General features: G+C 42.1%; 1 protein-coding gene across 1 annotated transcript; it reads left to right on the plus strand.

The window, feature by feature from the left end:
* Positions 1-2300: 2300 nt before the first annotated feature.
* On the plus strand, positions 2301-21066 carry LOC308105814 (uncharacterized protein; the record flags this gene model as incomplete). The annotated part of the gene is made up of 7 exons (XM_080456739.1): positions 2301-2309; positions 10546-10746; positions 14518-14607; positions 15624-15703; positions 16402-16517; positions 17769-17866; positions 21022-21066. The coding sequence occupies exons 2-7, from the start codon at positions 10555-10557 to the stop codon at positions 21064-21066; spliced, it is 621 nt and encodes a 206-aa protein (XP_080312865.1). The 5' UTR covers positions 2301-2309; positions 10546-10554.
* Between the last annotated feature and the right edge of the window lie 349 nt (positions 21067-21415).

Consider the following 21415-nt stretch of genomic DNA (forward strand, 5'->3'; position numbering starts at 1 on the left):
GCACGCTTGCATGCGTTCCGTGCGTGTGCAGTTTTTTTTCTGGGTTTGTTACTTTTTGGTGTTTTTTGTTACTTTATTTGGGTACAAAAAAACACCATGTACTCCAGGAAGTGTAGATGTCGGAGGTTTTTTATTTTTATTTTTTCTTCATCCCAAAAGTTGGGGGGATATCCCTAAGGGCAGGTACACACTGTAGGACTTTTAAAGTGTTCGGGGGTCGTCTGATCGTTGAGCATTTCACACTACAGGAGTTTATTTCTTGAAATGGGCTGTCATATATCGTTGTGGTTTTCACCCTATAGATTGATCCCCGACCAGGGATTACACACTGTAGGATAGTTCACTAGGATGCTGTCCAGAGTCAGACCCAATACATACATGTATTTGTTTTTATTCCAATTCATTTTAATCAACGTCTCCAGTGATATCTCTCCCTCTCCCTCCCTCCCTCTCAGTGTTGCCATGTCCGCTTATTATAAGCGACTTTGGGATTGTTTTTCTGTTGCTTGAAAGTGTAGTTGCTTATTTGGTCTTGTTTCCTAATGTTGTTTGAGCCAGTTGTTCTCAAACATTTTCATGGCAAGGACCCCCAAATTAATATTTGTCCGCAGACCTCCCCCCTTCTGAAGATATGTTGTGCCATAGACCCCCATACAAGATCTGTGTGGATTTGGAAGATATTCCACAATTTTCTCAAGGTTTTTCTTTGAAAATAGCTGCGATGCGTTGTGAGCTTGTAGATCGGCTATTTTAAAATATGCAATGTATTTGTATATAGGGTTAAAGTGCTGATATGGCCTGCCCTATAGTTCGCTTTTGTTTGTCTTGTATTCATAGATCTGGTTGCTTATTTCTCTAGCAAAATCTGGCAACAACAAACAAAAAAGGCTTGACAGTGACAGCAACGCTGCTCACGCAGACACGCACATGCATATTACACATACACACATACACACACACTGTTGAACATCTGGAAATGTATTAGAACGTAATTCATGTTGAATAGCTCATTTTAGGAAATAGGCTTTAAATTATGTTATCACTTGATTTGCCTAAAGAAAGAATATGATATTGACTGGTTGAAATGACTGCTGAGGTGCACTCGAAGGCTTGCAGCAGGCAGAGGCCTGCATTTCCTTTATGTGCATTTCCTGTATTTTAGCTACACTCACTGCGTACGTGACATACAGCCTGCATCTATGGCTGATCACTGAGGTCAAAGAGTACCCAAGATTTTATAGTTTTAACCAAATGTTACATGCACACATGCAAGTGTGAATCATTTGATTTTCTGATGTTATTAATGATTTAATTTAATCATATATAATTGCTGATAATATGCAGTATAATTGCATTTACGGAATTATGCTCAGGTATAAGACACATTTTGGGGACATTTAACCCCTCAGTATGCCCATATGGCCATGCTGATAATGTCGTGCAAGGTGCAAAGTAAGCGTTTTTTTGTGTGTGTGTGGGTGGCTGTTGGACAAGTCACACATACACCCACATACACACACATACACACACATATACACACACTGACTTCTTACATTTTCTAAGAATCACCAAGGCGTCTGACTTCTGAGAATCACGCCTTCGTGCACACACCTACGTGCACACACATACACACACTGATGTCTGGAGAGCTTCCTTTAGACTGTACTACCGTATAAAGGGGCGTTCACAAGAGCATCACAGCAGAGGCTGGAGAGGCAGAGGCTGAGGGAGACTTGGGAGGTTTTGGACACGGACGGCTGTTGGGGGCCCTTTGGGCCCCTTGGGCTCTTAGGTTTTTGGGGCTTCTTCTCTTGCACCTTGCTCAGATGTTAAACAGTCATGGCTCCACATGGAGGAAGGTAAAAAAAAAAAAAATTAGGAAGGTAAAAAATTACTTAAACAATTAATTAAATCAAAAAGGGTAAATTTCTCTATTTTGAGATTAAACCTATTTAGTGCTACTTTAAGGAAATTTTTGGAATTACCAAATTTAGACTAGCCTGTATTTCAGGCTGAATGAGATCTAAATGGAACCTCCTCTTTTTAATCTAAATTCTAAATTATTTTAGGACAAGCCTAAATTGAGGCATTTTTAATCTGACCAGACAGACATGAAACATTACTAGATTTCATTTCTATTGGTATTTTGTATTTGTATTTTGTATTGTTAAATACACATCTGTAATCCCACTATGAACTGAGCAAATAAAGGGAAGCTTTTAATCTTCCAAAAAGCCTCATTTTCTGAGTTAGTGTTATAAAGATAAATAGACTAGGGGTTTCTTTTGAAGGACACCATCACGCCCTCGGTGAGTATGAGAATTCCACACAACGGCAACATACATACACATTCAATTCACACCCCATACAGGTAGAGATTTGTAACTGATGCAAAGTTTGATTCGAACGTTTGATGCAATGCTGTGCAGAGTAATGTATTGAGTAATGTTTTTGGAGTGCAATGTTTGGTATGCAATGAATTGTGAGCATTGAGTTGTTTTGCAATGACGGTGTGCTATGATGATGTGCTGTGGGTTGGCATGGTGGTGTAAAGAGTGATACGGTTTGCATGTGTTGGCTCATTATCCCTATGTGACTAGACTTAAGAGTAACAATAATTTTCTGGGTTGTAGGCATAGGGGATGTAGCGGGTTTGTAGAACACATGAGCTTCAGTGCATTTCTCTAGACAGAGGAGTAGGATAGGTTGTTTCAGTCTCTTGATTGAGTTAGTGGTCAAGTTGATATTTCTGTTGAAGCAGGCCAGTAAGTTTAGGGGGCCCCTCTGCTCTCTGCCTTTCTTATAACTGTGATATCCTCAGATCCATAGTTTGTCTTAAGTCGGGGACTGGATATTATGGGAGGGGATTAAGTTATTAAGGGGCTTACAGATGGTGACCAGACTTAGACTAAAACTTAGCCGTAAATTCCCTGAAGGCCACGGGCCTGCTAAACACAGTCGAATTTGCTCTGAAATCACCATGGTGGAGAACAGGTTGTTCTTCCGTCGCCACAAGTGAATATACAGTTTTTACGCTTCTGTGTGTTGCTTGTTCAAAGGGTCCCTGAGCCTGGGGACCTCCTATCTGGAATGTACGCCGCTCCAGTCGTGGTCTGGAATGGTTAATATCTTCTTCTCATCCTGATATTTATCTTCCTCCTCTATATGATTCTGTAGGACCGTCTTCCAGACCAGATTGAGGACGATGGACACAGGTTTTTGTTCTTCTTGAAGAAAGTCACTGGATCCAAGAGCACCTACATGCTTGAGCCATATGTCCACTCCTCCCACTTGCTGGGATTTGATCATGTTGACAACTGGTTGTGCTTCCACAGAATGCTGAAGAAGTACAAGAACAAAGCTACTTTTCCCTGCAGGATTGTTAGATCTCCCCAGCACCCCAGTAGAGCACACCAGTTGATTTGATCCCTTAGTTATTTAGTATTAGTATCTGTTTTCAGTTATGACGGGCTCGGTTATAAGTATTGTTGGCGTTTTTTCCTTTACTTGTTAGTTTAGTTTGTTTTGTTGTTCTGGTAGTTTATGGGAGTCTGTGTGTACACATATTGTGTGCACACAATATGTGTGAGCTTTCAGATCTATAGACCTATTTCAGATCTATAGACCTATAGCCCTTCTCTGTTCTGATTAACTGAACCTACTTGCACTCAGAATTATTTACGTGGGTCAACTTGCACCTAGCACAAAGCCACAAGGGGCGGCCATAGCTGAGTGGTTAGTGAGCCCGCCTAGGGAGCCAGAGGCCCTGGTTGCCCCAGGTTCGATTCCAGGCCAGACCAGCATATGTGTCGATGAAATGAAATTTGTCCCTGAGCAAGACTCTTAACCCCTAATTGCTCACAGGTTCTCATTGGAAACAAGACCGCAAGGACTTTCATGAACGACCTGTTAAAAGGAATTATCCTTATACAAGCTGATTCTAAAGTGGCAGGAGATTACAATAGATCTTGTTGCGTCGTGGCATGTTGTGCTGTACAGAGCAAAAGCCCTCTTGGTTTGCAATCCATTTTGACGCTAGTCATGCTGTTGGCATTGACTGAATGACCTCAGATTACCTTGCATGTTGCCTCAGTCCTTTTAGCTATCTGTGTGTGTGTGTGTGTGTGTGTGTGTGTGTGTGTGTGTGTGTGTGTGTGTGTGTGTGTGGAATATCCCTTTTTCCCTCCTAGACCAAGTAATAGAGTTGTTTTCTCCCCCTGACCCACACAAAGTACCAGATAACTTCATAAGGAGGCAACAAGGAAAAAACTCAGAACAGGCAGCCATGGGTATAATGAAAGATCTTGTATTCAGACAGAGAGAATAGAAGGTTACAGTGTCACAGGTATGGGAGGCATCATCGGTCGTCCGTCTCTCTGTCGTGTAACAGAGAAAGCACTAGGCTTTAACAGTGTCCAGTAACATAAACATATGACATCATAGGATGTGACATAGATGAGGTTCCGGGCGAAGGTGGACTTCTCGGATTGGATGAGAGCGATGATTACGCCGTCGTCTGATGAGGATGATGATGGTAGATGATGAAGATGGTGTGACAGTTTATCTTTGGAAAAACAGCGTCCCCATGTCTGGGTCAACACGTTGACATCGGCTGACCTGTCACTGGTCAGTGGTGGCTTGGTGACACTAAAGAAAGGATTAGCGTGGAAAAGAACACCGATATAGTGTTCTCAAAACATAGATAGCCACAGAAAAAGCCTGCAGCTAGTTTGACCTTGGCTTGCAAAGACACAGAGAATAAGAGTACAGAGTACTTTTAACATGACTGTATTACAGGCCCAAAAAGACATCATTATTAATAGGACATTTTAACCAGGTTAATGGACCATAGACACATTATGATAATTGGATAAGAGATTAACTCTATCACCAAGGTATGATGTACTTTCCCACGGTGTGACCTTTGATGTTGGCCCGTTAGCTGCTGCTCCAGAGATAGGGAGGACTTGAATCTGTGTGATTTGCCAACAAGCTGTGATAATGCATGACTCGGCTGTCCGGAGGCCAGCCTGCCTCCTCTCTCTCTCTTTGGGGGATTTACAGTCTATTACACTACATAATGGACTTTAATATCATTCAAACCGGGAACGCATCTGTGTAACCACTTTAACCATTATTTTATACAGTTTTGCTATTCAAAAATAGCAGATCTACAAGCTCATAGCGCGGCACCAAGTGCTACACTATGAGCTTGTAGATCTGCTATTTTTGAAAAATCTTGAAAATATGTGCAAATCTTTGAAAATATATATATATATTTTGTTTTTAAAGCGAAAAATGTTAACTCAAATATTTGCTTCTGGAGGGTCCCTGGAACAACATATTTTGAGATGGGGGTCTGCGGCCAAATACATATCATTTTGGGGGTCCTCATATATATTGTAGTGTCCGACAGCAGAGATATTCATTAATATTATATTATTATAGATTACATATATATTATAGTGTCCGACAGCAGAGATATTCATTGATATTATATTATTATAGATTACATATATATTATAGTGTCTGACAGAAGAGGTATTTATTAAGAATTAATTTATTAGATAGAGTATGTGAGGACCTCTATTGAATCAAGCCAAAAGGCTTCTTTGGGTTTTTCATCCTTTTTAGTTTAACTTGTATTTTGAACTGTCTGTCTGATCTGTTTTTCTCTCTAAATAAAGTATTCAATCAATCAATCAATATATTATAATGTCCAACAGCAGAGATAGTATTCATTAATATCATATTATTATATATATATTATAGTGTACGACAGCATATATATTATTAATATAAATTAAAATAATCCATTCATATAGAACTCTATTATAGAACTAGTTTATTATATATATATCTTTTTGAGTTTGAGATGCACTGTGATGCAAAATGCACTAAAAAGTGGATAATAGCGCCCTCTGGTGGTTCATCTACCAACTCTATGTAGTAAAGTGGTTTTATTTATTATTAGAGTTACTGTAATAACTTTTATAATAAACGATTAGTGATTATTTAAAGTAACTGTTGGACTCATTAAAATAAAGAACCGTTTTACAACAAATGAGGGACGTTTTACATCATTAGAGGAGCTAGCTAGTCTAGCAGGCTAACTGCTAGCCTAGCATGCTAACATGCTACCGGATGTAAACACAGTCACGTGATGTCAAAGGCGAACGCTCTTCTGGCCACTGTGTGTTACAGTGTGTTACACTGAAATTGATGATCTATCGAATTCTGTGACCGGGTACTGCGGCTGCGCCGTCGTCGAAAATAGCCGATGTACAAGCTCTACAGATCGGCTATTATCGGCGCGTTGTCGTCGTACGGTGAATAAGGCTCTATTTACTGTTCTGTGCTCACATCCGGTCTACAGCCCGCCTACTGTATCCGGTCATTTTTTAATGCTTTTAAACTCGCACACAACCCGTTTCCGTATCCGTTTTACACCGGATGCACGGAGTTATGATGGAACATCAAGTTGGTTCACTAAGCGGAAGTTCTCTCATAGTTTATAGCGTCCGCTGTGACAAATTTTTATCTTATTTTGAAGAGAAACCGGAAGTTTTCTAATGGTTGACAGCACTGACTTAACAGACATGTTTGCTCATTTTCACCACAAGAGGGCAGCAAAGCCTAGATTCTGCCGATATATTATGCATTGAGATGAAAATGAGGATAAATCAGCTCTGCTCATAGAGCCAACATTACACTATATATATTATATATTATATATATATATATATATATATATATATAACATTATACAGCTCTGCTCATAGAGACAACATTACACTATATATATATATATATATATATATATATATATATATATATATATATATATATATATATATATATATATATATATATATATATATATATATATATAACATTATACAGCTCTGCTCATAGAGCCAACATTACACTGCAGTTAGAGGTCTCCGTCTTTAGTCAAAATAAACTAAAGTACTTCACTACTCACTGAAACAAAGGCTGTTTTGTGTTGTTTAAAGTCTATTGTCCAGGGTGGGAGGAGCCTCTCAGGACCCCACCTTCTCTGTAGAATACACTTTATGGGCAGAAATGTAAATATGTCCCGCCAGATGGAAATTCTTTATTTCACTCCACTGCGCCCCCTACAGGTCTAGTTAATGGTATATTTATATTGACCAGACCTGTAGGGGACGCAGTGGAATAATTAAATACTTTTACTTCTACTCCATTACATCTCACAGGCAAATATTGTACTTTTTACACCACTGCAATTATTTGACAACTTTAGTTACAAGTTACTTTGTAGATTTAGATTATTATAACAAAACCGGTTATACAGTATACTTTGACAATTTGAAAGTTGTGAGCTTGTAGATCTGCTATTTTCAAAGCATGTTTTTATATATTTGGAAAACTTGTGAAATGGAACCTTTGAATACTTTTACTTTTGGTACTTTACGTATATTTTGATGCCAATGCTTTTGTACTTTTACTCAAGTAAATTTGTAATACCTCTCAATGTGAGACAGAAAAACGCAACCGCGACCGGATTCAATAGGTCACTAATTCCGATGTAACACCTACCAAAGACACACCACAGAGAGGAGAGGCTGAAGTCCAGGTTTGGGTTTGGATTTATTTCAGTAAATAACAGCTAAATAGTGAAATATTAAACAACAACAACATCAATAACAGCTAAACAGTGAAATATTAAACAACCAGAAGTCAGATCATCACTTATAGTGTACTATTATCCAGGATACATGAATTAAAACTCTGGTTCTGGTCGAGCTATAACTCTTTATGTGTTGTGTAGTGTTACAGTGAAAGCTGTGACCCTACAGTAAAGTGTGTACAGTTGTTTGATCCAATGAGAGCTGATATATTATTATTATATTATGTATTATTTTTCTTTTATATTATATATTATTATAATATATGTTATTATATATATTATTATATTATATTAATTGGTGTAAAGTAACTAAGTACATTTACTAAAATGCTGTACTTAAGTAACATTTTTAGGTATGTTTAAGTTTGCTGGAGTATTTCCAATTTTCAGTCCTTTTACTTCTACTCCACTACATCTCAGAGGCAAATATTGTACCTTAACTCCACTGCAATTATTTGAAAAGTTTAGTTACTAGTTACTTTGTAGATTTAGATTATTATTACAAAACATACATTAACCACTTCAGCCCTATATACATTTCAGCCATTTGAAAATAGCATATTGAAAATAGCAGATCTACAAGCTCACAATGTGTCGCATCATTGTGAGCTTGTAGATCATGAGCTTGTAGATCTGATATTTTCAAAAGATTAGTCTACCTTTTATACATTTGAAAGCTTGTGAAATGGGACATTCTGCATAATGAGTACTTTCTACTTTTAGTACTTAAGTACATTTTGAAACATACTTTTGTACTTTTAATCAAGTAAAAAAAATGAAATTCTGGACTTTTACTTGTAACAGAGTATTTCTACATTGCAGTATTGATACTTTTACTTAAGTAACAAATGTGAGTAGCTACTTTTTCCACCACTGATTTATATTATGTGTCCAGGTGTTCATAATGAGAGCTAATAGCTATAGTCTATATTATATATACTAGATGTCAGGGCCGTTTTGCGGCCCTCACATCTAGTTTAACAAATACAGGTCAAGAGACCCAAAACGCCAAAGCCTGGTGTGAGGAGATGCTTCGCGGCCCTCACATTTAGGCCCCAACCTTATATTGTTCCAATTCCTCTCTTTCTACCTGCCTTGCATTTGCGTGGCTCAAAGTCAAGACACTATTGCAGCGCTCTAATTCATCATAGTCTTCGAACATTTCCTTTGTCATCCCTTCTAAATAGTCAATTTCCTCCTCTTGGCTCAAAGTTAATTAAAAAATTTCATTGTAAACAATATTGTCAGTTGTTCCCTCATCATTACCCTCAATGTAAACTTTGACAGCGCTGGCTCTCTTTCCCCTTGAGAAGGCTGTGTAGAGTTGGCCATGAGCGAACACAGGCTGAGGTAAGTAGATGCCAACTCTGTCGTTCTCTTGGCCTTGACCTTTATTGATGGTAACGGAGAAAGCTAACCTGACAGGGAACTGGCGTCTGCATAATGTGAAGGGAAGCTCTTCACTTCTGTCATGGTGAGGGATCCTTGGGAGGAAGATTCTTTCACCCTTGTTTGTCCCTACTGCAATCTCACATTCAATGACTTTGTCTCCATCATCTGTACCACCACCATTCTGGTGCCATTCCTGAGAGTGCGCTCGGCACCTGCTTGCAGGTTTCTAAGCAGCATGACTGGGGCTCCTAGTTTCAGTTTCAGATTATGGTCAGGGAGTCCAGAGGGTGTCAGTGAATTTAGGAATTCCACAGGCATAGAGTTCTTGTGGTTGTCCTCCTTAATTGAGTCAGCTGAGAAGTACACTCTGTCTTCTCCAGGGAACTCAGCCATGCACCTGTTGTTGATTTCCCGGATATCGTTGTTTAGCGGAGAGTATACAGTGCCTTTGAGAAGATTGTGTCTGTCAATACATTCATTCTGCAGGTCAGGGAAGGTGTATGAAATTAATGTATTCAAGTCTTTAACCAAGTGGTGTGGCGGAATGTGGATTTGAACTTCAGTGTGTCCATGTGCGAGTCTGTCTTCCCCTAATTCAAGGAGGTAATTAGAGAAGTCCTTCTCGGCTGTATCGATCCTCATGTTGATGTTAAATTTATGCTCCTGCATGGCAAGATATAGTGGTGACATCTGGATGCAAGCTCTAACTATTTGGGCCCTACCTCCTCTCTTGATAACAGGGAGAGTCTGCCAACAGGACCTTTTGATGTTTCCCAGGGGAACATGACAGCATGGCATGAATTGCAGACGCTATCCATAGTTGGTGTGTGAAACTATTTCTGTGGGTTGGTGAGGAGGTGTCCATGCTCTTCTGAAGTTTCTGTCCTTTTTTGTGGTCCTTTTACGCTTTACGCTCTTGGTTTTACAGTGTGTTGCGTTTTGATCATGTTCTACTGCACGAAGGAAACACTTGCGCTTGGCGTTTCGGGTCCGACGGCCCAGAGATTGGGCCACGAAAAGTTTTATTTTCCGTGGCATGGCTCTGTAAGAGATATTTATGAACCATGACGGCGACCTGGCCTAATTATAGCTCTGCACACACGTCATGCGAAGTCCGACCTCTTTGCTTTGCGGCCCTAACATCTAGTCACATCCTCCCAACCTCCCAACCTCGGTCATGTGATAAAGAGGTTAGACTTCCTGTCTGGTTGCTATGGCAACCTGCCAGATCAGGCTGAGGGTCTGATAGGCGTATCAGAGAATCAATCAAACCGAGAGTCCGATCACTGATGGAGGTGGAGTAAGATGCCTAAAACATAGCCATAGCTCTGATCAACAGTCTGTGACGGGTCTTGGAGGCATATGGAGTGATCCTGTGCTTGCGAATCCCTGCCGAACTTCGGAGCTTTTGACAATTATATAGTAGTAAGATTAGTCCTATATACGTTTATATATTATATATTATGTATTGACCCGTACAGGTGTTCACAATGAGAGCGGTGGTCCTGGCAGCAGGGTATGGCACCAGGCTGCAGAGAGACGTGGAGAGAGACACCAGCGGTCAGTTCAGCCATCTGTCCGGCAGAGCCAAGCCTCTGCTGCCGGTCGGACACCAAGCTTTAATATCACACTGGGTCCATGCACTGACCTCTGCTGGCTGTGTGGAACACATCTATGTTGTTGTAAGTGTTAACATCCCTTATGGTTATGTTTCCCCTCATTGGATCACTCCAATGTGGGTATCACTCCGCAGCAGAGGGATACATTCGAGGTAAGGATTAACTGATTCACTACCGTGCGCACCTGTGCGTGCGTGGGGGTGTGGCCTCCCCTATATAGGCACACCACACCCACGCGCGCCTGCTTTTTCATTTCTTGGCGGAACATTCAGGTTCAAGGTCGGTAAGTGCAGAGAAGGTATGTAACCTCTACTATAGCTCAATTATTTCACATCCAAGTGTTTTCAGTGGCTAGGTTTAGCCTGGAGCTGCTAACTTTGTAGCCCTCCTCACGAGAACTCTTGGTTATTGTGCCGTGTGTACCATTTATGCTGGTTGCTAAATGTTTGTAGCGCTGTTAGCGCTGGTTAGCAGCCGGCTGCACTAACCAAGCCTCAGCTTGTACTAGCTTTGCTAGCTGTTCTGAGGTCTTTTTGTGCTTTCTTTTCTTGTTTTGCAGGAATCCCAATTAAAGGAAATTCTGCTTTATATTCCAAGGTTTGTATTTACAGTCAACATTACACAAAAAGTCAGTTTTACCATAACCTGGTGCTGACTGTTATTCCCCTTAGCTGACAGGCATCTCCATAACCTGGAAGCCTGGTCAGTCTGTGCTTTATATTTCAAGTTTTGTGTTTTCAGTCAGTTTTACCATAACCTGGTGCTGACTGTTATTCTCCCTTAGCTGACAGGCATCTCCATAACCTGGAAGACTGGTCAGTCTGTTGTTTGCTGACTACATTTATTACTGTTTAAGAAATAAGTGTATTGTTTTCAGTTACAAGCGTGACACTGGTGTAAGACCCTTACGGGGCGGCCATTGTCATTGGGCCTCTCCTCTGGTAATTCCCTTACGGCGTGCCAGGTGCACAGGTCCACCACAGGATGTCAGCCCTTTGTGTCAAGTGCAGAGAGGACATCCCACCTGGGGATGCGCATGCATCTTGCATGCACTGCCTGGGGCTGGCCCATGCAGAGGAGGCGGTGAGGCGCCCTAATGGCTGCCTGTACTGCTCAGTCTTCTCTGAGCGCCTGAGAGTGGCCCGACTGGGGGCCATGCGGGCATCAGCAGGTGGACGCTGACCAGGGAGACGACATTCTCTCAGTGGAGGCCAGCGAGGGCCTTTGGCTGGGAGATGACGCCGGCACTGTTAACCGCAGTCCGAGCAGTCAGCGGGGAAAGAGGATCAGAGTTACCCTGGACATTGCCCAGGAGGGTCCTCTGGGCAGCCCGCCAGTGGTGCCCATATCCAGTGCCTTCAAGGAGGCCATGATGGAAGGCTGGGCTGAAAAAAGAGCCGCTTCCACTTTACCTCTGATTCGGGGCCATGGGCTTTCATGGCAGAGCCTGATTCCCTTGGCCTCCGGGAGTACCCAACCATGGACTCCATGATTGCAGCCATGGTCCTGCCAGATAAGGACATCATTGGCAAAACCCCCCGTCTTAAGCCTGGTCCTCCCAGGACGTTTGACGATGACCTCAAGACGGTCTATGGTTCACTGACAGCGGTGGGACGCCTGTGCTCGCCTGTGCTCCATCTCAGGCCTCTACAACTGTGGTTCAACTCCCACAGATTTCACTCGAAACGACACAGACATCGTCGCCTTGTGGTGACAGCACAGTGCCTGAGGGCGCTGTCGAGGTGGCACTAACGCTCCTTTCTATGTCGAGGAGTGGAGCTGCACAAGGTGTGTCGCAGGGAGATAGTGACGCCTCCCTGGCAGGTTGGGGAGCAGTGCACAATGGCAGGTCAGCGAGTGGCCAGTGGAAGGCCCCGTGGCTGGACAGACATATCAATGTCTTAGAGCTCAGGGCAGTGCACCTGGCTCTTCAGAGTTTCCTCCCGTCCCTAAGGGACAGACATGTGTTGCTCTTGTGGGCTCATGCGCATCTAGCTTCTCTACATGCAGCGTTCATTCCTGGGGCTCACAACACAGCAGCGGACATGCTCTCGAGGGCAGGGCCGCAAGAGAGGGACTGGCGTCTGCACCCTCAGGTGGTGCAGCAGCTGTGGATGAGGTTTGGCCAGGCCCAAGTGGACCTCTTTGCCGCCTCAGGGAACTCTCAGTGCCCCCTCTGGTTCTCAGTGACGGGGCCTCCGGGACCCCTGGGACTGGATGCTCTGGCCCACGACTGGCCAGAGGAACCGCTGTATGCATTTCCTCCAATTCCCTTGATCCCTGCAGTGCTGGACAGGACCAAGCAGGCAGGTCACAGGTTGATACTAATTGCCCCGTTTTGGCCGAGGCGCCCATGGTTCAGTCTCCTGTCGTCTCTCCTTGCAGGGACTCCATGGCAGTTGCCCCTGAGGCCCGACCTGCTCTCGCAGGCCGGGGGGACCCTGTGGCACCCCGAACCACGGGGTGCCACAGGGTGGGGCCTGACCGGAGGAGTGTGCTTTGCCCTGTAAGGGCTCTGCAAGCATATGTGAGTCGCACGCAGTCGCTGCGCAGGACAGACCAGCTCTTTGTGTGCTATGCAGAGGGGGTCCTGGGGTCAAGTCTGTCTGAGCAGAGGCTGTCCCATTGGACACAATCCAGTTGGCATATGGTCTGGCTGGTAGGCCTGGGCCAGTTGGTGTGGTGGCTCATTCCACCAGGGGAATGGCCTCATCTAGAGCCCTCCTGCGGGGGGTTCCACTCTCTGAGGTGTGTCCCGCAGCCAGTTGGGCCTCATCTGCCACCTTTGCCAGATTTTATAATATCAACGTGGCGACACCTAATGCAGTGGTGTCGGCAGTTCTGGGCAGCTCCTCCTGACCTCACAGACGAGGCGGCTAGTTCGGGGTAGGTTCTATGCTTTCAGCCTTCTTGTTGGCCTGACTGTTCCTACCTCAACCACCAGGTGAATCGGGTACTTCTATACCCACATTGGAGTGATCCAATGAGGGGAAACATAACGAAGGTTACGAAGGTAACCACGGTTATGTGACCCTATTGGATCACTCCAATCCTGTCGTGGTGCTTGAGGCGCCTCGAAATGTCCTTCAAGCAGGCGCGCGTGGGTGTGGTGTGCCTATAGGGGAGGCCACACCCCCCACGCACGCACAGGTGCGCACTGTAGTGAATCAGTTCATCCTTACCTCGAATGTATCCCTTCGCTGCGGAGTGATCCCCACATTGGAGTGATCCATTAGGGTCACATAACCGTGGTTACCTTCATAACCTTCGTTTCTAGGGATGGGACTAGTCCCTTTCGGGACCCTGAATACCTTTTTTTGTATTTGGGAAGGCGGTATCCAGGATAGTGCTTTTTTTTAAAATATCTCCTTTTCAAAAATAGCAGATCTATGAGCTCATGCTTGTAGATCTGCACATTATTTAACCCATTTACTGCCGGAGGTATTTTCATATTTTTTTAGCCAGTGCCAGAGTTTTTCATTGGAAAAAAAAAAGTACTCAGGAGCCGAAATATAGACTTTTTAAGTTTTAAGTTAACAAGGAAGTGGATAGGAGTCTAGATCTTCAACTAATCATATCTCCTTGGTCTTTGGGTAGATCTACGCGATTGGCACGTGGCGGCTTTAAATCGGTTCGCGTAGATCTACGTGATTGGCAGTGAATCAGTTAATAGCCAAAGTATAATGGTTAAAGTGGTTACACAGATGCGTTCCCGGTTTGAATAGGTGTGTGTGTGTGTGTGTGTGTGTGTGTGTGTGTGTGTGTGTGTGTGTGTGTGTGTGTGTGTGTGTGTGTGTGTGTGTGTGTGTGTGTGTCAATGGCAACGTTCCACAGACCAACAGTGTTTACCATGGAGCTTTCACAGAGTGGGCGGCTGGGTTCTCCATGGTCCACGTCCTCAACGACCAGACCACGACTAATGATGTAAGAACCGTTAAAAGGGTTGGTTCTCAAAGTGGGGTCCGATAATGGCCACCAATAATTTGATGCCCGGTGTCCTATTGAGTCTCCTATTGAAGGATGTCCCGGTCATCAAATTATTGGCATAGGTGCCTCCCCCTGGTCAGCCGGGGCGCCTGATGGAGGGGAAAGGAACTGGTTGGAATAACGTGTTCCTTCCACACCCTACGTCCTACCGGGGAAACTCCCCCCTGTCAGGTGATAAGAAGCTACGTCCTACCAGGGAAACTCCCCCCTGTCAGGTGATAAGAAGCTACGTCCTACCGGGGAAACTCCCCCCTGTCAGGTGACAAGAAGCTACGTCCTACCAGGGAAACTCCCCCCTGTCAGGTGATAAGAAGCTACGTCCTACCGGGGAAACCCCCCCTGTCAGGTGATAAGAAGCTACGTCCTACCGGGGAAACTCCCCCCTGTCAGGTGATAAGAAGCTACGTCCTACCAGGGAAACTCCCCCCTGTCAGGTGATAAGAAGCTACGTCCTACCGGGGAAACCCCCCCCTGTCAGGTGATAAGAAGCTACGTCCTACCGGGGAAACTCCCCCCTGTCAGGTGATAAGAAGCGGCCTGCCAGCTCCTCATGCATTGAAGGAGGCATGAGCCCAGTTCTGGGCTCTCCCTAGGCTGGTAGAGGGAGAGTAGCGCCCAGGATTACATAGGCAATTGGCACTGGGTGAAAGAATGGGTTACAAAATTGTGGAATAAAAAATTAAGAAAAAACTTAATTTGTTTTAGGAATGTGACAAATACAAAAAAAAATCATGAATTCAAGGCTTCATGGGGTGTGTAATTGATGGAAAATAAAAAAAAAATTTGGGTGAACCACTCCTTTAATTGTGGGTGTGTTTCACTTAAAGTGGTTGTTTGTGTGTGACAGCATTGGACAGACAGAACAAAGCTAAATGACACCCACACCCACAAAGAACATTATTACATAACAGTGTTTACCCATTAAGACAGAAAGACATGTCTTACTTCCTCAGGAGCGTCTTGGAGCCGTGGCCTGTCTGCAGCTGGCTGTGAAGCACTTTGAGATAGAAGATGATGTCATCGTCATTGGAGGGTATGTTTTACTATGACCGTCCATTTATAAACATAACACCCAGCTTTGATGTGTGGTGTGTATGAAATGACCACATTTCATACATGGGTATCCATAAAGATGATGATATCGTAAATCAGAAGCTTAACCTATTAAGACCGGAAAATAATCTGTCATTTTTAGATTTCTTTGGCTATTCAAAAACAGCAGATATAGATATAAATCTGCTATTATTGAAAAAACTTGAACATTTGTAAAAAAAATAAAAGATTATATAATATATATATATATTTTTTATATGTATATATTTTTAAACCGAATATTTGTAACTCAAATCTTATTGCTTCTGGGGATTCTACAAATGTCTTCTAAATCCTAACAGTTTTTTGAAGACATTTATATTATTTTAATTGCAATAATATCAGAGGTGCTCAAACCTTTTCATGTCAACAGTATGTATTTGGCTGCGGACCCCCATCTGCAAATATGAGGTTCCAGGGACCCCCAGAAGCAAAGATTTGAGTAAAAAATGTATATATATATTCCAAGATTTGCACACATTTTCAAAATTTTTCAAAAATAGCAGATCTACAAGTGTATATCTGCTATTTTTGATTAGCCAAAGAAATCTTAAAATGACACAGATGCGTTCCCGGTCCCAATGGGTTCAGCTTCTCTCTGATGATGTGATTAAAGGTCTCTTCTGTGTATAAACAAAGGGACACGCTGTTCAGAGAAGACTTCAGTCTGAGGCGGGTGAAGGAGAGGTTCTGTGAGCTGCAGACACAGAGTGAAGACAACTGTCTGCTTCTGTCTTACCAGTGTAAAGATGAAGGTAAAGCTCTCTGTTAGACTTCTGAAGGTTTTATTGACATTTTTATGGACCACACTCGGATATTCAATATGTCAGGAGGATATTGTCACGTTTCCTCAGAACTTCAACATAGTGCTTGTACTGGTCAGCTCCCAGTGACCAACCGTAGAAGACTGTGGTTGTACTGGTCAGCTCCCAGTGACCAACAGTAGAAGACTGTGGTTGTACTGGTCAGCTCCCAGTGACCAACAGTAGAAGACTGTGGTTGTACTGGTCAGCTCCCAGTGACCAACCGTAGAAGACTGTGGTTGTACTGGTCAGCTCCCAGTGACCAACCGTAGAAGACTGTGGTTGTACTGGTCAGCTCCCAGTGACCAACAGTAGAAGACTGTGGTTGTACTGGTCAGCTCCCAGTGACCAACAGTAGAAACAACCCAAACAATAAGTCGGGAGCCGGTCCCATTTCTAAATGTCCCTCTTTTTTGTTTTGCATAAAAATAAAAATAAATCACCAACACAACAATTATTTAAAACATTTTCTAAAATCAAAATTTTTCAGATAGATTTTCAAAATTAAAAAGAAAAAGAAGAATTGAAAAGAAAAACAAAATGAGGGGGTCCTCAGAGCTACTATAGGGGGTCCGCCAAATCTTTGTGTGATAGGATTTTGTTTTTTTACATTAACCACTTGAACCCTAGAATTCCTTTTCTGAGGGGAACATTAGCCGAAAATAGCAGATCTACAAGCTCTCAACGCCTCGCGCTGCGAGGCGTTGAGAGCTTGTAGATCGGCTATTTTTGGCAAAGAGGCTGTAGGTGTAGAGGGAAAAAAGAGCAGACTAAGTAAAAAAAAAACTTTAATCTGAAACACAATTTTATACAATATAGAGTAGGGGGTCCCTGCTTCATCTCTCTCTCAGCTAGGGGGTCCTTGGCCTGGAAACGTTGAAGACCCCTGCATTAATTACAAAAAGCTATTACATAGTGGTAACTTAAGTGGTAAATGTATGTAATCGATTTTTCTAAGTTTGGGTCCGGGGGAGACACCAAATTTAACGTTTTTGTCTCGGCTGAAAAGGTTTGGAAGACCAATGGTTTACAGTAGAATCATGTCTGTCTCTCCTCACACAGAGAACCAATGGTTTACAGTAGAATCATGTCTGTCTCTCCTCACACAGAGAACCAATGGTTTACAGTAGAATCATGTCTGTCTCTCCTCACACAGAGAACCAATGGTTTACAGTAGAATCATGTCTGTCTCTCCTCACACAGAGACTCATAAATATGGGATCCTGGAAGTGGATGAAGACCTGAGGGTGATCTGCATGAAGGAGAAACCTCTTCCTACAGACACCACGTCTAGGAGAGCAGTAAGCCCTCTTCTAACAACACATCTACACCACGCTGTTTTACAACATTTTCACTCAGATATTTTTGAAGATATTTAGAACATTTTCGTTGTGGCCTATAATGACATGATGCCCAAAGTAGGGGCGCCAGCCAGGTTCAAAGTCATCTCTGAAAGTGGACTTTTTTGGTTCAGTCAGTCAGTCAGCAGTGGTGGTATTGAGGTATTTTTACTTTACTGTATTTAAAATGTTCAGTACTTTTACTGCTACTCCACTACATCTCAGAGGGAAATATTATACTTCTACTCCACTACAATTATTAGAAAACTTTAATTACTTGTTACTTTGCAGATATAAATTATCATATTATACAACATACATGAACCACTTTAGCCCTATTTTATACATAGGCTATTTGAAAATAGCAGATCTACAAGTTCACAACGCGTTGCATCGCGACGTGTTGTGAGCTTGTAGATCTGCTATTTTCAAACATTTTAGCACTTTTACTTTTGGTACTTTAAGTACATTTTGATACCAATACTTTTGTACTTTTATTCAACATTTTTAATTCCGGACTTTAACTTGTAACAGATATCATTATGGTTAAGGTTAGGGTCCTGATTGTGGTCTGTCATTCCATCCTACCAAAAGAGTTGTAAAGTTTGTAGTTTTATAAAGAGCAGTGTTGATTTTGTCGACTAAAAAAATGAGGAAAAATGTTCGTAGTGCGGCACCGAGTGCCGCACTACGAGCTTGTAGATCTGCTATTTTTGAAAAATCGTGAAAATGTGTGCAAATCTTTGAATATATATATATATATATATATATATATATATATATATATATATGTATATATTTTTTTTAAAGCGAACATTTATAACAAAAATCTTTCCTTCTGGGGGTCCCTGGAACAAAATATTTTGAGAAGGGGGTCTGCGGTCAAATAGATATAATTTTGGGGGTCCTTGACATGAAATAGATTGAGCATCACTGACATAGAAAACATAGGTTTGTCATTATACTGTTGGGATTTAGGAGACATGTAGAATGGGCTTCAGGTCTTAATGGGTTAAAGGGATAGTTCACCTCATGGAGACTTGAATTCATGGATATTGTTTTAGTTTTTGTCTCATTCCTAAGACAATCATTTGATGACCGGCAGCGGTTCCGGCAGGAGACACAAAGAGTCTCCTTTGTGTCTCCTACCGGAACCGCTAGCCTACCGGTCCGCTTGGTCATCAAATGATCCAGTGGTCCCCCCCCCCCCCCCACTCCGTCTCCCTCAAAAGATTCTACTGAGGAGTCGAGGAGAGACTTTATGGGCTTTGATGTTTTAATATACATTCACACAATCATTTATATACTGTTTCATAATACAATTCAATGTAAAGGGCTGTGCACCAGACGCTCACACACAGACACATAGAACACTTAAATAGGATGTATGAGCGGACGTCTACGGAGCTTGATATGAACAAATACATAAAGTTAGTTATAGTGCTGCTGAACGGCCCTTAACTCTTTAACTGCCAGAGTAAAACTGTAATAGTGTCACCCCAGTGCCAGCGAAAACTGGTGTTTTTTACCTACCTTTGAAAAATCATGGAATATTTTCTGTGAACGCTGTCTGTACGTTGATCCCCTCATTACACACACAGGGGTCTCATAGAATTTGGAGGGGAAAATTGTGGTAATGATGGTAATCTGTTCCATAGTTGCGGCAAGTTGAAAATAGCATGTTTTGAAAAAAATACCTAGTTAAACACAGGAGCCGAGATACAGAATATTTCCCAAATACTTTAACCAGGAAGTGAATGGAGCAGCAAATCTTTGGATCCTGTTATCTCCTGGTTCTGTGTGAAAAACGTTATTTTCTTTTCAAACGCGTCCATGGCAGTAAAAAAGTTAAGGTATTGAATTAAATGTTACTAATTCTCCAGGTACCAGAGAGACCCTCTCTATAGTGTTACATTGTTATGTTAAGGGACAGAGAGCCACAACACAAGTATTAACACACATGACAATAAAGTTGAAGCTTAACTTTTTATTTGATTTTTTCTTTATTATTATTAGCCAGTGCAAGCATGAAAATAATGTCTGTTGACGTTTGTTCCCCCCCCCCCCACAAAAAAAAACAACAGCAGAGATGAATAAAAATGCACACAAGTAAGTACTACTACTTCTACTACTATAGTCATGAGTCTGGAACTATGCCTCCTGAATGTTATATAGAGTCTGGAACTACACCTCCTGAATGTTATATAGAGTCTGGAACTACACCTCCTGAATGTTATATAGAGTCTGGAACTACACCTCCTGAATGTTATATAGAGTCTGGAACTACACCTCCCGAAAGCCGAGAAAGGAAGCCGTCATCTGTTCTTCATTTCTGTTCACGAAAATATCTGAAAATTTCAAATATTTTCGTGAACAGAAATGAAGAACAGATGACGGCTTCCTTTCTCGGCTTTCGGGAGGTGTAGTTCCAGACTCTATATAACATTAAAATATTATATTATATTTGGAAATGCTAAACATATTTACATAATGAAATATTAACAGTTTTTAAATGGTATATATTTTAAATACTCAGTGTTAAAGGTAGGGTAAGTGATTTACTTTGGTTAAAATAAGTGTTAAATATCTATATTGTGATATTAATCATTACTATAGAGTGTTTGTTCAGTAACAGTGTTAAATAGCTCTATATTGTGATAGTACTCATTACTATAGAGTGTTTGTTCAGTAACAGTGTTAAATAGCTCTATATTGTGATATTAATCATTACTATAGAGTGTTTGTTCAGTAAAAGGAGTCTCCATGTCTCTCCAGCTCTTTATTAAACAGAAAATGCATTTTCAGTGCCCTCTCCTGATTGGCTTAAATGTTGTCACCTGCCTGAAAATGTACTATATTGTGTTTACTAAAGAGCTGGAGAGACCCCTGTGACCCAACAAACACTCTGTAGCAATGATTACTATCACAATATACTACTTTAACCTTTTTAACAAAACAAAAACAAAAAATATCACTTACCCTACCTTTAATGTATCCATTTGTTACTCCCACAGTGTGCAAATGTAACCAAATGGACCCTTACAGGTCCATTTGGTTACATTTGCACACTGTGGGAGTAACATGAACAGTGAGTATTTTTACTGGTGTGTCCTCAGGGCATTAGGACAGGTTTAAGCCTCTACCAGCAGGGGGAGCAGTGATGCCAATAACTGTACCCCATGTAGTTTTTGCACACATGGTACAAACCATACTGTAATTACATTTATTGAAACATTGTGTCAAAGACCTCATGAAATGGCTTTATTGCTAACTTTAGTTTTTTGCTAAGCTTAGCTCAGAAACGGGGCCATGCATGTTTCTTTTGGCTCAACCAATCACAGTCTCAGCCAAAGGCCCCCCTTCCCTTCGGGCTATGGGATCAGACAATATCTTATAATTGGTCCTCACTAATGCTCATCAATCACAATGGCACCGTTCCTGTCTACTCACTCAGTCACACTTCTGTTCAGTTCACAAGCCTGCCTACCAGTGACATCATCGATGGGGATT

Source organism: Gymnoscopelus braueri (assembly GCF_963280865.1).
Source record: "Gymnoscopelus braueri genome assembly, chromosome: 18".
Taxonomy (NCBI): domain Eukaryota; kingdom Metazoa; phylum Chordata; class Actinopteri; order Myctophiformes; family Myctophidae; genus Gymnoscopelus; species Gymnoscopelus braueri.